Consider the following 15318-nt stretch of genomic DNA (forward strand, 5'->3'; position numbering starts at 1 on the left):
AGCACTTTAGGACTCTTAGCAACACCCAACGGCTCCTCGATTAGCGTTTGACGGCTGCTGGTGCCAATACACATGAGCACACACAGGAGACTCGACACAGTGGTGACGGCTGTTGTGGACTTGAGAATGAAATGCATGATAGCTGCTTACTCCCCTCCTGCCTTTTTGCTGTTGTTTTTTTTTTTTTTGTTGTAAAAATCTGCTCCAACTGGTACCTTTTTTGGAATGCCTGAGGAAATGTGAGTATATCCCTGGACTGACCATACAGGATGCAAATGTTCAGCCCCACCTTCTCTTCTATGCACCTCGACAGAATTCTGCTCACACACATGCACATACACATACACACACACATACACACATGTGCCTACACATGTATTTGTATAGTAATAATATTTGTTGTACATGTTATTATTTATATTTAAGAATCTCAGAAGATTCATTTTTCATGGTTAAATGCAAACAAAAACCATTTCACCAGTAGCCTCCTTCACTGGTACAAAGTAATCTTAGTTTAATCTAGGATCAGTGAATGCAGTTTGGTGTTATTTTCTCAGCCATTTTCCTTCACTTACCTGAGACAGGGTTTTACGTATCCATGGTGACAAACTAGGGAAATTTCCATGGTACTTTGTATTTGCAGAGAAAATACCCAGCATTGTATGCAAAAGAAAACAAGGTAGTCACAACGACAAATAACCAGAAAAGGATGTAAAACAAGGGTAAGCCCATATTAAAGTCTGGTAGTTCTATCGCTTGAACTTAATTAGTGTTGAATAATTGGAAAAATAATGGATGATTTTCAACTCTTTTTTTGTAGGTCCTAAAAAGATGCGCAAAGATAATAAACCTTAATCCAGTTGACAACATAAAGTGCAATTTAACTCACTCCACAACACCATTAGCCAAGGCACATTCGCCCTGTGCTGTCTGTGTCATACTCCATATGTAGCCTACGTTTTCCAGGTGTTAGAAATTAGCTTTTTTTGTGCAATAAGGTGGCGATGTCAAAGGCCTGCCTTGGCTTTCAGCCAGCACAGGGTTAGCAGGTAGATCTTGTCAAACAATGTCTCTACCTCACGTGTCCACAAATACTTATAATTTTACATATGTGGGGGATTTCTACAAAAAGCACAAAGGTAAGGACAAATTTTGAACTTTACTAAAGTGATCGAAAACGTAAGTTACTTTTGCAAACAGATCTGCCCATATACAAATAATGATATCTCGCTCTTGTAAGCATTTGACTTTAGGAGCCAGATGTAGAATGTGAGAATTTGAGACAAGATGACAAAATGTAGTGTTGATAAAATAAATGTACCAACTGTTGAGGGATTCAGGTAGTCCTTTTTGTAAAAATTTGAAAATAACTTGTGGGTGCAAACTAGATGAATAGCTATCATGGATGACTGCGCAAAGACCCTGTGATCAATCTCCTCATTGAAACATCCTCTTAATTTCAGGGGACTATGCCACTGCCTTGTACCTGTGGTTATATCAGCTGTGTCTGTCCCCTCTCCCATTCTTGTGATTCAATGGGACACTGTTGATGTGGTGCACAATAGCAATACCGTGGCTTTCATAGACAAAGAAACACGCACACACACAGACAGACACACACACACACACACACACACACATACAATACAGGGAATACAAATGATAATCCTCACACTCTCTGTACATAATGCATGTTAATAATCAATGCACTGTGTTCATGCAAGGCTGAATGTGTGTTTTTTTTTTTTTTTTTTGTTTTTTTGCTTACATTTAAAAAAAAAACATTGTATGTGAAAACAAATGCATTATAGTGTTTCAGTTTACTGTTCTTCTTCTCTCCTGCCAGGATACTCATAATGCTTGTCAAGATTAACCTCTCACTTTCTCTCCTTCCTTTTCTCTCTCTCTCTCTCCCTCTGACCCTCTCTCTCCCTCTCCCAACTTTCCCTCTCTCTCTCTCTCTCTCTCTCTCTTTCCCTATCCATCTCGATATCTGTTGCTATCTCTCTCTCTCCTCCACTGGCACATTTTTGCCTGCATTATAAAACCATTGTTCAATAACTCCAATACATGAGAATGCGATTGTAGTTTGATAATGCTAATCTTAGATGCAATCGAACAGCTAATATTTTACTGCTGCTGTTATTGCTACTGCTTACTGCTATGAATATTATTTGTGATGACAGCTGCTGTCATATCTACATGGTGAACATAAGGTCATGTAACAAAAAAAGAAAGAACATTTTATTGCAGCATGCTAAAAAAAAATAGTCAGGAAGATGATATTATGAGTGTTTTCACTGTTTTGTAAAAGTCAGTGTCTGGTTTGTCAGTGTCTGTTCTTGGACTCAAGAGAAGTATAAAACTATAAAAAAACAAAATGCCCACAACTGTTCCTCTGGGATGGTGTGTACTGTGTATAGTGTGGGTATCTATGAGTGTGTATGTGTGTGTGTGTGTGTGTGTTCGTGCGTGCATACATGTGTGTGCGCGTGTGTGAGTGATTTTGTGTGTATGTATGTGTGTCAGTGCTGTGGAAAATATGAAATATCATCAGCCTTGTATCTGTATGTTCATCGTTTCACACATAAGGCTGTGTTGTGGGACTTACTGAGTCCTGCTAACAAATTCAGTGGCATTCTCACTTCTAGTATAGACATCCTTTTTTTATACAGGATTTTTTTTTGTTGCTGTTGTGACAAATTGCTATGGCCATGCTATTACAAAAATCAAGTTTGATTAATGTATGTTTGCACTAGATCATAAACGTTTTCATAGCACTGCCATAAAAAGATACACGTTGGGTGGGAGCCAGTGATAATATATAATTTTAGCTGGCCTGACCTATTAACTGCCCTCTGAAACCTGCTGTCTTTGTGACCCTCCATCTACCAATGAGCAGTTTTCAGCCCATTCACAACTGCTGTAGGCCTGTAGAGTAATGCATTATGCCTGCGTATGCATTCACTGTCTGAGACACTGCAGGTTTAATCTGCTGTTCACACTGAAGTGCAGAGTGGTGACTCGGGGTCTTTGCTGAAGTTTGCCACACGTACATCCCATAACACGGGTATTATATGCTTATCACATTGGGTAGTGCTTTGGCTTCTGCCGCACGGTTTGTGTGAGGTTGTGTCAAGGCATTAAGTGAGGCCTGAGCGGTGTTGCCAGATTTGAAAACGATGAACCTGCCCGCAGCCAATTTTTTTCCCCCTGCACAATGACATTGATCTGTTAACCCAATTGGCCGGAATTCCGCCCAATCTGGCAACACTGGACCTGACACAGAATGGAATGCTCTCCTGTGAGAACTCGCCTTCCATCTCTATAGCCTGCCTAACTGAGCCACAGAGGAAAGTAAGGGGAGATGTATTGTGTGGGGCCTAATACACAGCAGATATCACTATGTAGCCGTTTTATCATTGAATCCTGTTGTACTTCACTGACAAACCCTTGACTAACCCTCATTTCTGCTATTTTTTTAATTAATGTGGTGGCTTATTAATATTAAAAACTCAGTTCTGCACCATTCACAAGTTTTTTTGTAAACAGGAATCTTTTTTTCGCCTCCTTAACTGAATGACTAATGACAATAAAAATGATTTTGAAAATTAAGGACGTGTGCTGTACTGTTTCTGTGAGTGTTGTCTCAAAAATGGCGAGGATTGTGGACGTTTTGTAAACTTCCATGTTCATCTTCAGGCTTAAAAAACAGGCCAGGGGTCGTCGAGCGGCACGACCGACTGAGGCGTGTTCTCTCAGTGCAGTGATGCGCCTTGGACCTCACACTACCCTCACTCAAATCAGGGTCCATCGGGGGCCGAGAACTGCTGGTTTTCCATCCCTTTCCCTTTACCTGAGACTCAGGTGTGAAGACAGCCTGGCCAATCAGTAGCACTAATTGTTCAGTTAATTATCTGGGAGAAGAAGTCAGGGCAGTGTTTGGCTTCGAGGACCAGGTTCGAGTATCTGAGCCTGACACTCTGGATCGTATCTCGACTGTGCTAATGCTAACTGTGTCTGGTGATGTAATGCTGGGGTATCTCATCCTCCACATGCTGTTGAGCCTCCTCCAAAGGTATTGCAGCAGCAGGAGGGGCCCACAGTTTTGCTAGGCAGTTCCATGTTGGGATTTTTTTAAAGGGGGGTGGGGGGGGTAAGAAGTCACCCTTGGTTACAGGGCCTCTGGATGTCCTTCCAGCATGGTGGATGTTTAGATGCCTACAGCCTGGATTCTAGTGACCTTTGTCTCAGTATGCTCTCTCTCTCTCTCTCTCTCTCTCTCACACACACACACACACACACACAGTATCACATGACCACTGTTGTTCTGTTCTCTCCCTCCCACTGCATTTCTCTCATACTCATAACAGAGCCTGTCACAGTTGTGACCCAGGTATTTATAGACAGCAAAGGTAGCATATTACCATCACCAACATCACCATTTCATCACAACAGTCCTTTCCTTCTTTCATCTTTCTTGCCATTTAAAAAAATATTTTCTTCATATTCCTCACTGATGTTTTCAACTTTCAGTTATTGTCCTTCCTTCAGGTCTATTTACAATGGGAAATGACAGCTGGGTAGAAGCAGTGGAACTGATATTCACTCAATTTATTGTACAGAAGCAAGGCTAATAAAAAGATATGGCATTCAAACGACTTCAGGTTCATGTGAAATGAAATACGAATTACCCCCGCAATAAAAAGCATTGAATCCTAATCATAAAAGAGAGAAACAATGAAAATCAAAAAGCAAATTCTAGTGCAGCCACTTCGCAAAGCCATTTCTGCAAATTAGACTGCATTGATGTGATATTCACCAGTTTCAGGGGAATATTATAGTGCCATTACTTCTTTAATGTTGCAGGAAATATCGGCCATTATTCATATTTATTGGAGGCACTGAAAAGAGAGCCAGCAATCGTTTCATCTTCATCAGCCTCTGTCTGTCTGGCTCGGTGCAACAGCTGTGCTACTGGGTGGCTCAGCCCCTGGTTTTTTCAGGACCCCCAGAGGGAATGTTTGGGGTGCATTTAATAGCTGAGGTATTTTGGAACAGTGTGAGCATTTTGCTCAGGTTGGCAGTTCACTTGACGCTGTGTAAGTTACTACCAAAATTATGATGAAAATTACTACCAAAGGACCTGGTGTTGATTATTATGGTATGTGGTGTTCTTCTGACCCTCGTTGGAGTATACCAGCTCTGAATTTTCACGTTACTTAGATAAAATGTTTTTGCTTTTAGATTTATGCAGTTTTGTGTGACCTAAGATTCATTTTGTTCTGTCAGCTTAATTTATGCGATGTCAACGTTCATAGCAGTTAACACAGCATAAAACAGTGCCGCATGCAAATTTCCGTTTCCGATTAGGGACATAACACTTCATCGTGATAAGAACAGAGTATTCAGCATTTACAGTTAGCTTATCCTGGATGAATATGAACTAGTTCAAATGCTCATAATTGGATTAAAATATTTACTTTTAGAATATACTTTACTTCAGAACTGGGAACCATTTTGTGTATGCAGAGAATGGTAAAATGTCGAATTAACTGTGTATGCTGGGGCCTCATAAAAAAAGCTGTGCTTTGAGTAATCTTTCTCTACTCTAACAGCACCAAGAACACATTAATAATGATACAGCAGTACCTGCTACCATTTCATCATCCTTTAAGCCAGGGGTGTCAAACTCAAGACCTGGAGGGCAACAGTGTCAGCAAGTATTTGTTGTTTCCTCTCAATCAGAAGCCAATAATGGCCCTGAGAACAAGGTGTTCGTCAGCCGATCAATGACTTAAATTAATCACTTGTGCTGAAACACATTGAAAACCAGCAGACACTGCAGACTGCCAGACTGGATTCTGACAGTAGTGCTTTAACACCCTGAGGTATTTTAACACATGCGTTCAGATATTAGGCCACTTTCCAAGCTCTCCACTGTGGATTATGTATTTTATTTTTTCACGAGAAAATCGAGAAAACGATTTCCAGATACAGTAGTTAGGTAGGCAGTACCGCTAGCTTATTCCCTTCCAATTTTCCACAGTAAAATAAGCATGCTATAATGCCCATGTTGGTGTGAATACAATCTGACAGTTCAACAAATGAACAAACATCAGCAAAACCACTGTGAAACCTGGAAAACATATACGAGTGGGTGAAGCATTGGCTAACTAACCAGCTCAGTATCTAATTCTGATCCATAATTCAACTTGCAAATGTATTTTTTTTTAAGGCAATTAACTGGAATATTAAAGGGAGCTAGCATGTGAGGCTCCAGTGATAGATTTCTGGCTGAATACAACAGAATTTGACAATTTGTCTGGAAATATTTGAGCTAGGCTTTTGAACTTTTGAATCCTTTTTAAACAGTGGAGCAGGCTTCTGATTTTCTAATAAAGCAATAAAGATTTATCTCTCTAAATTCCCTTTCCATGTGTCATAGCCAGTGGTGACTGTTAAATCCGTTCCTGCTGGTTTCCACCCGGTTTTTGTTGGAAGGTGGATCATTGCGCTTGGCTTCGTTCTCTCACAGCGCCGGAGCGAACAGGGACAGGGGCGCGGTGTTTTTGCCCTCGTCGGCGTCGCAGGGGTTAAAAAAAGGTCGCACGGGGAGCAGGAGGGTTCCCATGGAGAAGCTGAAGAGGGGCGTCATGGTGACGGCGTTGTAGAAGGACACCTCCTGCTTCTCGCAGTCCAGGAAGACCCCGATTCGGGCGGGCTGGACGGAGACCGGGACGGTGGTGGGGCGGGGGTCCGTGCACGCCTGTATGGTGCCCTCCTTCAGCGCCAAGGTCCAGAGGCCGTTGGCCACGGAGGAGGAGTCCATTTCGCCCCGGCACACGTCCTCTCTGGCCACGCCCACCCTCCACGCGGTCTTGCGGGCCACCTCCACCTCCCAATAGTGGCGCCCGTGCGTGAAGGCCTCCCGTCCCATCAGGCAGTAGTAGTAGGTGAAACGGCGGGGGCTGCTGTCCTCCTCCTCCGTGGCTGCGTCCTTACTTTCCTCGAACCACACTGACGTGAAAGTGGAGTCGAGGGCGAGGAGGGGGTGGGCAGTGTCAGGGTCAAAGGTGAGGGATGAAATGTCTGCAAAAAGAGAGTTCGAGCAGAGAAATCTGAACGTTTTGACTGTGACCGCGACCAACGCAATCATCACAAGGGCAGAAATTGTTTAACACATCCACAGAACTTAGTTATTTGCTGTTTTTAAAAAAATCACAAATTAATTTTTGAGGAAAAAATGGCAGATGAAATACTCTTTAACTGTGAATGCCAGCATGTCATGCATTCTCTACTCTGGTGAGAAGTAATATGAAGAAAGACCGTACTTGGATAGAGGGAGCTTTTCATATGCTTCCAGATTCTGTACTGCAGGGGACCCACAAACTGGCCGGACCGCACCTCGCTGTTCAGCGCAGGAGGGGGGATAAACTTCACCTGGCACCTGTGGGCACAGGTGGAGGAGGACGGTGTAGGTGAGTGAATGGAACAGGGACTATTATGAACTTCCCGTATGTTTGTTTATGATGGAGAGAGGGGGAAAGAGGTGGGGAAGTGGGGGAAGAGAAAAGAGAGTCATGGAAACCTAGCAAAAGGGGAGATAAATTCTGAATGAGGGACGAGGAGCCGACAGTTTGTGATTTATGGGGAAGATAACAGAAATGGATAACAAACTTGAACTAAAGAAGAAGCACTTGCCTTTTTAAGAGGTCTTTTATTTCCTACAGAGAAAGAAAAGAGAGATCTTTAATGCATTTGCTGTTTCACATCATTGATACATCACTTTACAATGAGGCAGTTGTACCTACAAATTAGCATGAATCTTACAGAATTCACTGCCGTTCCCACCCTCCCTCTATCCCTTCTTCTCTTACTTTCAGCAATTTTGGACTGTCCTCTTCTTTCAGTTTGTTGTTGAGCGTGTCGATCGCCCTCTCCAGATCCCGTCCCTGGTCTGCGATCTTTCGCTCCCTCTCTCTCAGCTGCTTCACCCGTTTCTCTCTCTCCTTCCTCAGCCGCTCCATGTCCATGTCCTCCTCCGCCTCCAGGAAGCGATGGAGGTTCTCGTATTCCGCCCGCACCTCCCTCTCCAGGTCCTCGAACGCATTCTGCGCGATGGGGGAGACACGACATCGGCTCTGAGCGAGTGGCCACGTTGGCACCACAGACACGGTGAGACGCCATGTTCCGTGGCCAGTGTTTGTGAAGCGAGCTAAGATGGAACTGCTGACGAGATATGATTTGTTGACACGATAACCACAGATGCAATTCGAAGGGGCGACATAGCCCAGGAGGTAAGACCGATTGTCTGGCAGTCGGAGGGTTGCCGGTTCAAACCCCGCCCTGGGCATGTCGAAGTGTCCTTGAGCAAGACACCTAACCCCCAACCCCTAACTGCTCTGGCGAATGAGAGGCATCAATCGTAAAGCACTTTGGATAAAAGCGCTATATAAATGCAGTCCATTTCCCATGAATGCACTGTCTAAGAAAAAAAGTATGAAAAAGAGTCTAAAAGGTACGAAGGGTTGTCACTGGTGTGGTACCCTATCAGTACATAAAATTGTACTCCAAGCCAGCAATACGTAATTCATTTGCACCTTTTTTGTTTGTTAAAGAGACTTTATTGTACCCAAATAGAACATTGTTGTATTTACAGGATACATCTGGGAAATTTGTTAAAGAACAAAAATGCACTTTTTTTTCTGTACCTTTATCCATTGTACCTTTTTAAATGAGAGTGCAGGTTACAAATAAATGCAGGTCTGAGGCCATATTTTTACCCATTAACACATGAAAAAACTTTCCGTGCCAATATTTCAAAATGTAAAATCAATCATTAAATGCAATTATTTTGTGTGTTATATCTACGATGATTACTAATCAAGTGCTTTTTGAATCATATGAAGATTGACATCCGCATGGCCTGAATAGCAGTGTCATATATGTAAATGTAGAGCACCCCTAAGAGCAGACAAATGAATCGACACATTTCCACACAGACTCCCTTTGGGCTGCGTGCTGAAGAGTGAAAATGCAGTACCTCCACTGAGACGGACTGGATGTATGTTTCTCTCTCCGCGCTCCAGCACTCATCTGACTCGTGCTTGATATGCTTGATGGCCTGAATCAGCTTCTCCTGGGGTAACCAGACACAGAGAGCAGCAGGATATGATAACACCGAAGGACTGACGGCAAGAAACGGGAAAGAGACTCTGAACAACGTCACTCTCACACATGTCATTTTGTGGGTGAGCTTATTATTGTCTATGTGTCATGAGTGCGTGTGTGCATATATGCATATATATATATATATATATATATAGTATATGTATATATCATATAAATGTCAATTTAGTATTATACTGATTGATTGATTGATATGTAATGATATTTTATAAAACAATAATGCACATATATTACATGTAATCAGTAATTACATTTTAGGAAGGTTCTAGAATTCACATGCACTGCAGTAACATAAATACTTGCCAAAGGCACACAAAATCACCATGCAGATAGTAAAAAACCAAAACTGTCAGGCTTACCCTGTGGTCTGTGAGAAGACTTTTATTGCAGAAGTTGTTTGTGTCTTTAATGTGATTGTTTGACATTCCAATTTCTTCGAATGGGACTGTTTAGAACAGTGAGACTGGGACTGAACCAAGGAGCAGGAGGAGGGGTTATAAAAGAGAGTGATGGGTGAGCGTGACAGAGTGGCAGGGAGGGTGAGCGATAGAAGGACAAAGGATGGCAAATAAATCAAGGTAGGGAGAGAGAGAGAGAGAGAGAGAGGGAAGTAGAGACAGACATGAAGATGAACAAAATATAAAAACTGACAGATGGAATAAAAGGCATGCTAGTAAAGAAAATATCATTCTGAGAAATGGAGTAGAAAAGAAACAGCGCTCAGATGAATTATTCAGACACGTTTAGTTGGGCGATGTAGTGTAATGATTGTTGGGGGGGGGGGGGGGTTGGGGGAGGGGGGACTGCAAAGGCCACAGCTGTTTGAGTGTGCAGCATAACAGATTTATGACATTGAGAATCGAGGAGAGAACTTTCTATTCCTGTCTGCCAGTATCTTTGGAAATGAAACGAGGGAGTGAAATGTGGCAGAGTGGTCTAGAACAGACCAAAAGAGAAGGTACTGAATCGCCATGAGTGATGTCTGTGAAATAACATTTGTTTTGTTACCACTGGCTAAAGTTGAGGGGGACATTGTGCATATACCAGAAGATACTATTGATAAGAACTGGTCTGGAATCCTACATTGAACTTTAACAAAAGAAAGAATCAGAAAGTTCACAACATTGATTTTTCAAATGTAGAATTTTATCAACAGATTTTTATCTCAGTTTTTAGTTACTCAATCTGAAATTTTGACTTGCATTTAGAAGCCATCACTCAAACTTATCTACTATCTACCAGTTCAGCTGCACAGTCTTTACACCAGAGCACTGTGCAGGTGCTCTGGTGTTCAAGCAGATTATATTTTCCTGATTAACCACAGTTTGCCAATGCACTGTGGTTAATCAGAAAAACTGAGAAATGTTGAGAAATGCCCTGATAATGATGATGGTTCTTCTACTTCTTCTTATTATTTCCTAAAATACAGTTTTCCCTTGTTTCCAATTTCAGGACATTACAACTGGTGCACACAAACTGAAACGTGTCCCTTCACCCTAGAGGAGGTTAGTTTTTTTTTTTGTATGTAGGCGCATCCCATTCACCCTGAAACTATATTACCCATAATTACAATGGCAGCTTTTTCCGGCGAAGGAAATGTGTGTCAGCGGAAGTAAACAAGAAGCACATTACGCGAAGTCGCAGCAGTTATTTTGTTTGGGATTTATCAGGTAGAATAAAGTATTTATTGTCTTTGTTTTATGCTATACTATGTTAGACGTATGTTGTGTATTAAAAGTACCACATCCTGAGTTTATCATAACCGTTTTGGCTATTTATAGTTTAGCATCTGGTTCCAGTGACTGACGTACAGGGCTGGCTCCAGGACTAGCTTGCTGGCTAACTTAGGCATCTAGCTAATGTGTTGGGAAGGTAAACAACACAAATAAATAGTTAGCATATAAACGGAAACACACCATACTATACAGTATTATTACGTGAATGTTTTGTAGCAGCATAGTCAATAGTTGTATCACACAAAAGTAGCCTCGCTCGCTAACGTTAGCTACTTGGTGTATATGTTCAGATGACTAGGAAACAAGTGCAGCTGCAGATACACTAGCTTGTTGTAATGTGTCCCCCTGTCTCCCCGCTTTTTGCATTATGTAGAAATGAACGGCCAAGCCGAAATAGACGTCGACTACAAACGGAAATACAAAAACCTCAAGCGCAAATTGAAATTCCTGGTTTACGTAAGTTTTTACATCCGTCACCAATTGCACGCTGTTGCCCTTGATGTTCTCGACCGAGAATGCTGTAACGTTAACATTGTAGCCTGTTTAAATGTCTATCGGGGTTTGTGTTCTTTCAGGAGCAGGAATGTTTTCAGGAGGAGCTAAGGAGAGCACAAAGGAAGCTGCTCAAGGTTTCTAGAGATAAGAGGTGAGGAAGACTACGATGCAGACGGAGACGTAGAGACCAGTGCACTACAATTTATGTATATAAGAACTTATGTATTCACTCTTCTCTTGCAGTTTTCTGCTTGACAGATTGTTACAGTATGAGAGAGTTGATGAAGACTCCTCTGGTAGGTCCTGGATTATTCACTTTATTTTCCTTTTAACTACGCCCCCTCAGACTTTGCACCTACCATTGCTGTTTTTGTTTGGTTTGGATTTACGCCAGAATACATATCCAAATTTGCTTAATTTTTTTGGCAGGCTGAAAATTGAAAAGTTGTGTGGTGTTCTCAGTACTGTTGAAAAGTGGCCTCTTGATATGTTGCAGACTCTGACGCCACAGCCTCTTCTGAAAACAGTGAGGGAGAGGGACAGAGAGAACGGGAGAGTGGAAAGAAGTGAGTGTACAAATTTCAGTGGGTGTGTCAGCGTTGTGTATCATGCTGCAATTACTACTCTTTCTGAGTTATAGTGGTGTTTGCATATAAATGTGTACACTTAAAATATACATCTCAGATCATTTACGTGCACTTGAACATTGCTCTACCCTTTCCGTTGGTTAGGAGGAGGAGCAGCCCCAGCGTTCCGGCCCCTCCTCCTTCCTCATCCCCCCATCTTTCCCTCCTTTCTCACTCTGGAGTGAATCCGCTTCAGTCGCCAGCGTCTGCACCGTACCTCAACACCGTAAGTGTACCCCGGTGTTCTTCTCAACATTATCCTTACTAAAGATCTAACGTCGATGGGCTCATCATGTCATCCTGACGTTTACCCAGAATTCATTGCTGCTCACCTTAATTGCCATTATTGTGTTTATGTCATTTTAAATTTTTTTTATCGAATTGCCATTGGCGCTATCAGTATGATTTCTCGTGCATTTGTCGGTTATTTTGCCATTCTATTCATGTCCTGTTTTCTCCCTCCCCCCCTCCTTTTTTTCCTGATGAATCTTCTCATTTTTCTTTTTGTCTGGAAACCTGCAAACTCCACTGTTGTGGGGGCTGCCGCTGTGTGTGCTTGTGTTTGGGGGGGGCGTTCTGTGTGCATGGTGGGTAGCTACCCTTCCCCCCAGAGTATTTGGCTCCCCAAGCTGAACGAGGGAAGAAAGAGAGAAAGACAAAGACGACCAAACCAAAGAGAGACTCTGCGGGGAAGGTGAGAGAGAGGGGACAGAGACAGTGACGTGTGTGTGCGCTACAGGGAGCTGTTTTTAGTTACACAGCACATACTATTGTCACCTCTCCTGTTCAGTACGCATAAGCTTGCCAGCCACTGAAATGAGCCGTCGGTGTCCGTTATATATAGACATGCAGGCAGTGTTACTTGCAGGATTCCTTGCTCATTGGTAACAGGCTTGCCAGGATAGCATTTGGTATAGACTAATGGAGATATAAAATTTGCACTGGGACTGTGTAGCTCCAGTGTAGAGGAAGTAGAGGACATCGCTTGAGCCTTAGACTGTAGTCATCAGAATTTCCTCGAGGCATTGTGTACATCTCACGTGTCAGATGTTCTCCCATTTGCATTTGTGTACAGTTTCCTTCACTAAATCACATTACATTATATTCAGCCGATGCTCTTATCCAGAACACCTTACAAAAGAGGAGAACATCACTGATACCATTACTGTATGTAAATAGTGGCAGCATTATAGCGTAATGGGTAAGGAACTGGGCTTGTTGCCTACAGGTTGCAGGTTTGATTCCCTGGTGAGGTCACTGCGCAACCTTTGAGCAAGGCACTTACCTTAAAATAGATTTAGTATACATCCAGCTGTGTAAATGGGTACTATGTAAAAAATGCAAAAAATTTGATTTAGTCACTCTTGATGGGAGCATCTGCTAAATGGCAGTAATGTAATGTGAAACGTCAGTACCACCTCACTACTAAGCCTAACCTCACACTGCTATATCTATTGCTATTACAAATATCCTGCATTTAAGTCTGTATTGAACTTTTTAAAGGTCCAAAAATAAGATTTGATTTGCTGGTTTTCAGACGGCCAGAGGGGGGTGCTATTGTACTGTCAAAGCTGTCTTACCTCACCGAGCCACACTGGCTAGTCCTACAACGTTCAGTGACCGCAGCTGATGCATTAACATTATTTCCACAGCGTCTTTCGTGTTCAGAGATTTTCCTCATTTATATTCCACTTTGGAACGTCAGGCGTGTATTCTAGTAGGCCGTCCCCGTTGCTGCGGCCCCCTCCTCAGTTTGGGAGGGCGCAGGCTAGCGCGCACGTGCAGCCAGCTGTCACCCCCACAGTCGCCCCCAGCACAGCTGCGTCGGCAGAGGACACGCCTCGCGCATCTGCTGCCGGCAAGAGCGAGCGTTCGCCACCCCGGCTAAGCCGATATTTCACCGAGCGGAATCCTCCGGGCTCGCCCTGTCGGCGTTTGGCCAGTTCAGTCGTGGCTGGCCTCGTCGTACAGCACGTTGCCCTAGAAACCGAGTCGGGGGAGGTGTTGGGAATCCTGAAGCAGGGGCTGCTGGGATTGACATAGTGGCACATGTACACAGCACAGTGTGCGGGGTAGGAAGTGGCACATAAGCGGTCGATACTGTGACTATCAGACAGTAAGTACAGTGCCTGGGAGCAGTGTGAGGAATGGTACTGATCACACCTGCATTTCCAGTAGAATTGAGAGCACACGCCCTCTCATGGTGTTTATTCCTGACACAGCTCCCGTTCTTCTCTCTTTATCTTCTGTATATGCTCCCTTGCCCTCTTCTTCTTCCCTCACTTTTCCTGCTTTCGTTCCCTTTGTCTCTCGTTTCTTCTCTCCGACTTTCCTTCCGCTCACCACTCACTCTCGTTTCCCTTTATTCTCCCTCTCCATCGCACCCTGGTGCCAACCGCAACCCCTCCCCCCCCCGGAACCCCCCCGCCCCGGGTTGTTCCCCTCGTCCCAGGTGGTGGGTCCCTCCGGCTCCAACTACCCGAGCGCGCCGCCCGCCCCCGCCGCCTCCAGCGCCCCCTTCAGCTGGGTGCCCCGGCAGATGCTGAGCGGCGACGGGGCGGAGGAGGAGGGGGAGAGCGAGGGGGACAGCGACAGAGGGGAGGAGGAGAGGGGCGAGGGCGAGGAGGCCGAGCTGGTCATCGACATTCCCAACGAGTGAAGGTGGGCGTCGCCGCGGCGATCTGAGCGGGCTGGGCGTGGCGCAGGCTGCACCGCCGGGCTGCTTCTTCGAGCGGAAGGCAGGAATGCGAGGCAGCTGGGGTGGGTGTACGGTCAGGCCCGAGGGTACGCGCTGGGCCCAGATCCAGTCCTGCCGCATTTTCCCCTCATCAAAACCTGTTCATCTGGGCCGGCCGCGGAACAGACAGACGGGCGCCCCCTGCTGGAGAGTGCTGAATGCTTCAATTAAAAAAAACATCTCTTGACATGTTCTTGCTTGTGCTGCTTTGTGAAAACACTGACTTCATTTTGATCTCTCTTGCTTTCGCACAGGGGACACCACGCAGGAAGAAGTTTGAATCTTCTTTCTTTTTTTATTCTGAAAAGTGAAAATAGTACATTTCTTATTTTTAAGTAAAAAAAAACGTGTCAAATAAATTGATGTAAATAGAAAAGGTGTGTTTTGTGTCACTTGCACACTCCATTGTCCTTTGCATAGCAACACTTGGTAATCTGAACCGCTGAACCTCTTCCAAAAGTGGCCAACCCTCTCTACCTCCAAATCATATACATAACACCACACTGCATATTTCAATACAGCATTCAGTACA

General features: G+C 43.9%; 2 protein-coding genes across 4 annotated transcripts; one reads left to right on the forward strand and one right to left on the reverse strand.

Moving 5' to 3' along the window:
• Window positions 1-5941: 5941 nt before the first annotated feature.
• On the reverse strand, window positions 5942-9641 carry si:ch73-54f23.4 (zinc-binding protein A33; the record flags this gene model as incomplete). Its single annotated transcript, XM_064313539.1, has 6 exons — window positions 5942-7092; window positions 7335-7450; window positions 7705-7727; window positions 7881-8114; window positions 9047-9142; window positions 9552-9641. Coding segments are annotated over 6 exons (1119 nt in total), but the record flags the coding sequence as incomplete, so codon positions are not given.
• Window positions 9642-10709: 1068 nt separating this feature from the next.
• ino80e (INO80 complex subunit E) lies at window positions 10710-15162 on the forward strand. 3 transcript variants are annotated; one of them, XM_064310799.1, is made up of 9 exons: window positions 10710-10862; window positions 11302-11384; window positions 11504-11574; window positions 11667-11719; window positions 11920-11989; window positions 12155-12275; window positions 12645-12743; window positions 14502-14710; window positions 15041-15162. In XM_064310799.1, the coding sequence occupies exons 2-8, from the start codon at window positions 11304-11306 to the stop codon at window positions 14706-14708; spliced, it is 702 nt and encodes a 233-aa protein (XP_064166869.1). In that variant the 5' UTR covers window positions 10710-10862; window positions 11302-11303; the 3' UTR covers window positions 14709-14710; window positions 15041-15162. The 3 variants fall into 3 exon arrangements, with proteins under 3 accessions (XP_064166869.1, XP_064166878.1, XP_064166862.1); XM_064310792.1 differs by lacking the exon at window positions 10710-10862 and adding an exon at window positions 11016-11064; XM_064310808.1 differs by lacking the exons at window positions 10710-10862; window positions 12645-12743 and adding an exon at window positions 10952-11064.
• Window positions 15163-15318: the final 156 nt, after the last annotated feature.

This window comes from Anguilla rostrata, chromosome 1, assembly GCF_018555375.3.
Source record: "Anguilla rostrata isolate EN2019 chromosome 1, ASM1855537v3, whole genome shotgun sequence".
NCBI lineage: Eukaryota > Metazoa > Chordata > Actinopteri > Anguilliformes > Anguillidae > Anguilla > Anguilla rostrata.

Bases quoted from the DNA above. Each gene is read 5' to 3' on its own strand.
- ino80e (XM_064310792.1), top strand. The intron at 11,720-11,919 runs GTAGGTCCTGGA...GATATGTTGCAG, and splicing joins AGTTGATGAAGACTCCTCTG to ACTCTGACGCCACAGCCTCT. The intron at 12,276-12,644 runs GTAAGTGTACCC...CATGGTGGGTAG, and splicing joins CTGCACCGTACCTCAACACC to CTACCCTTCCCCCCAGAGTA.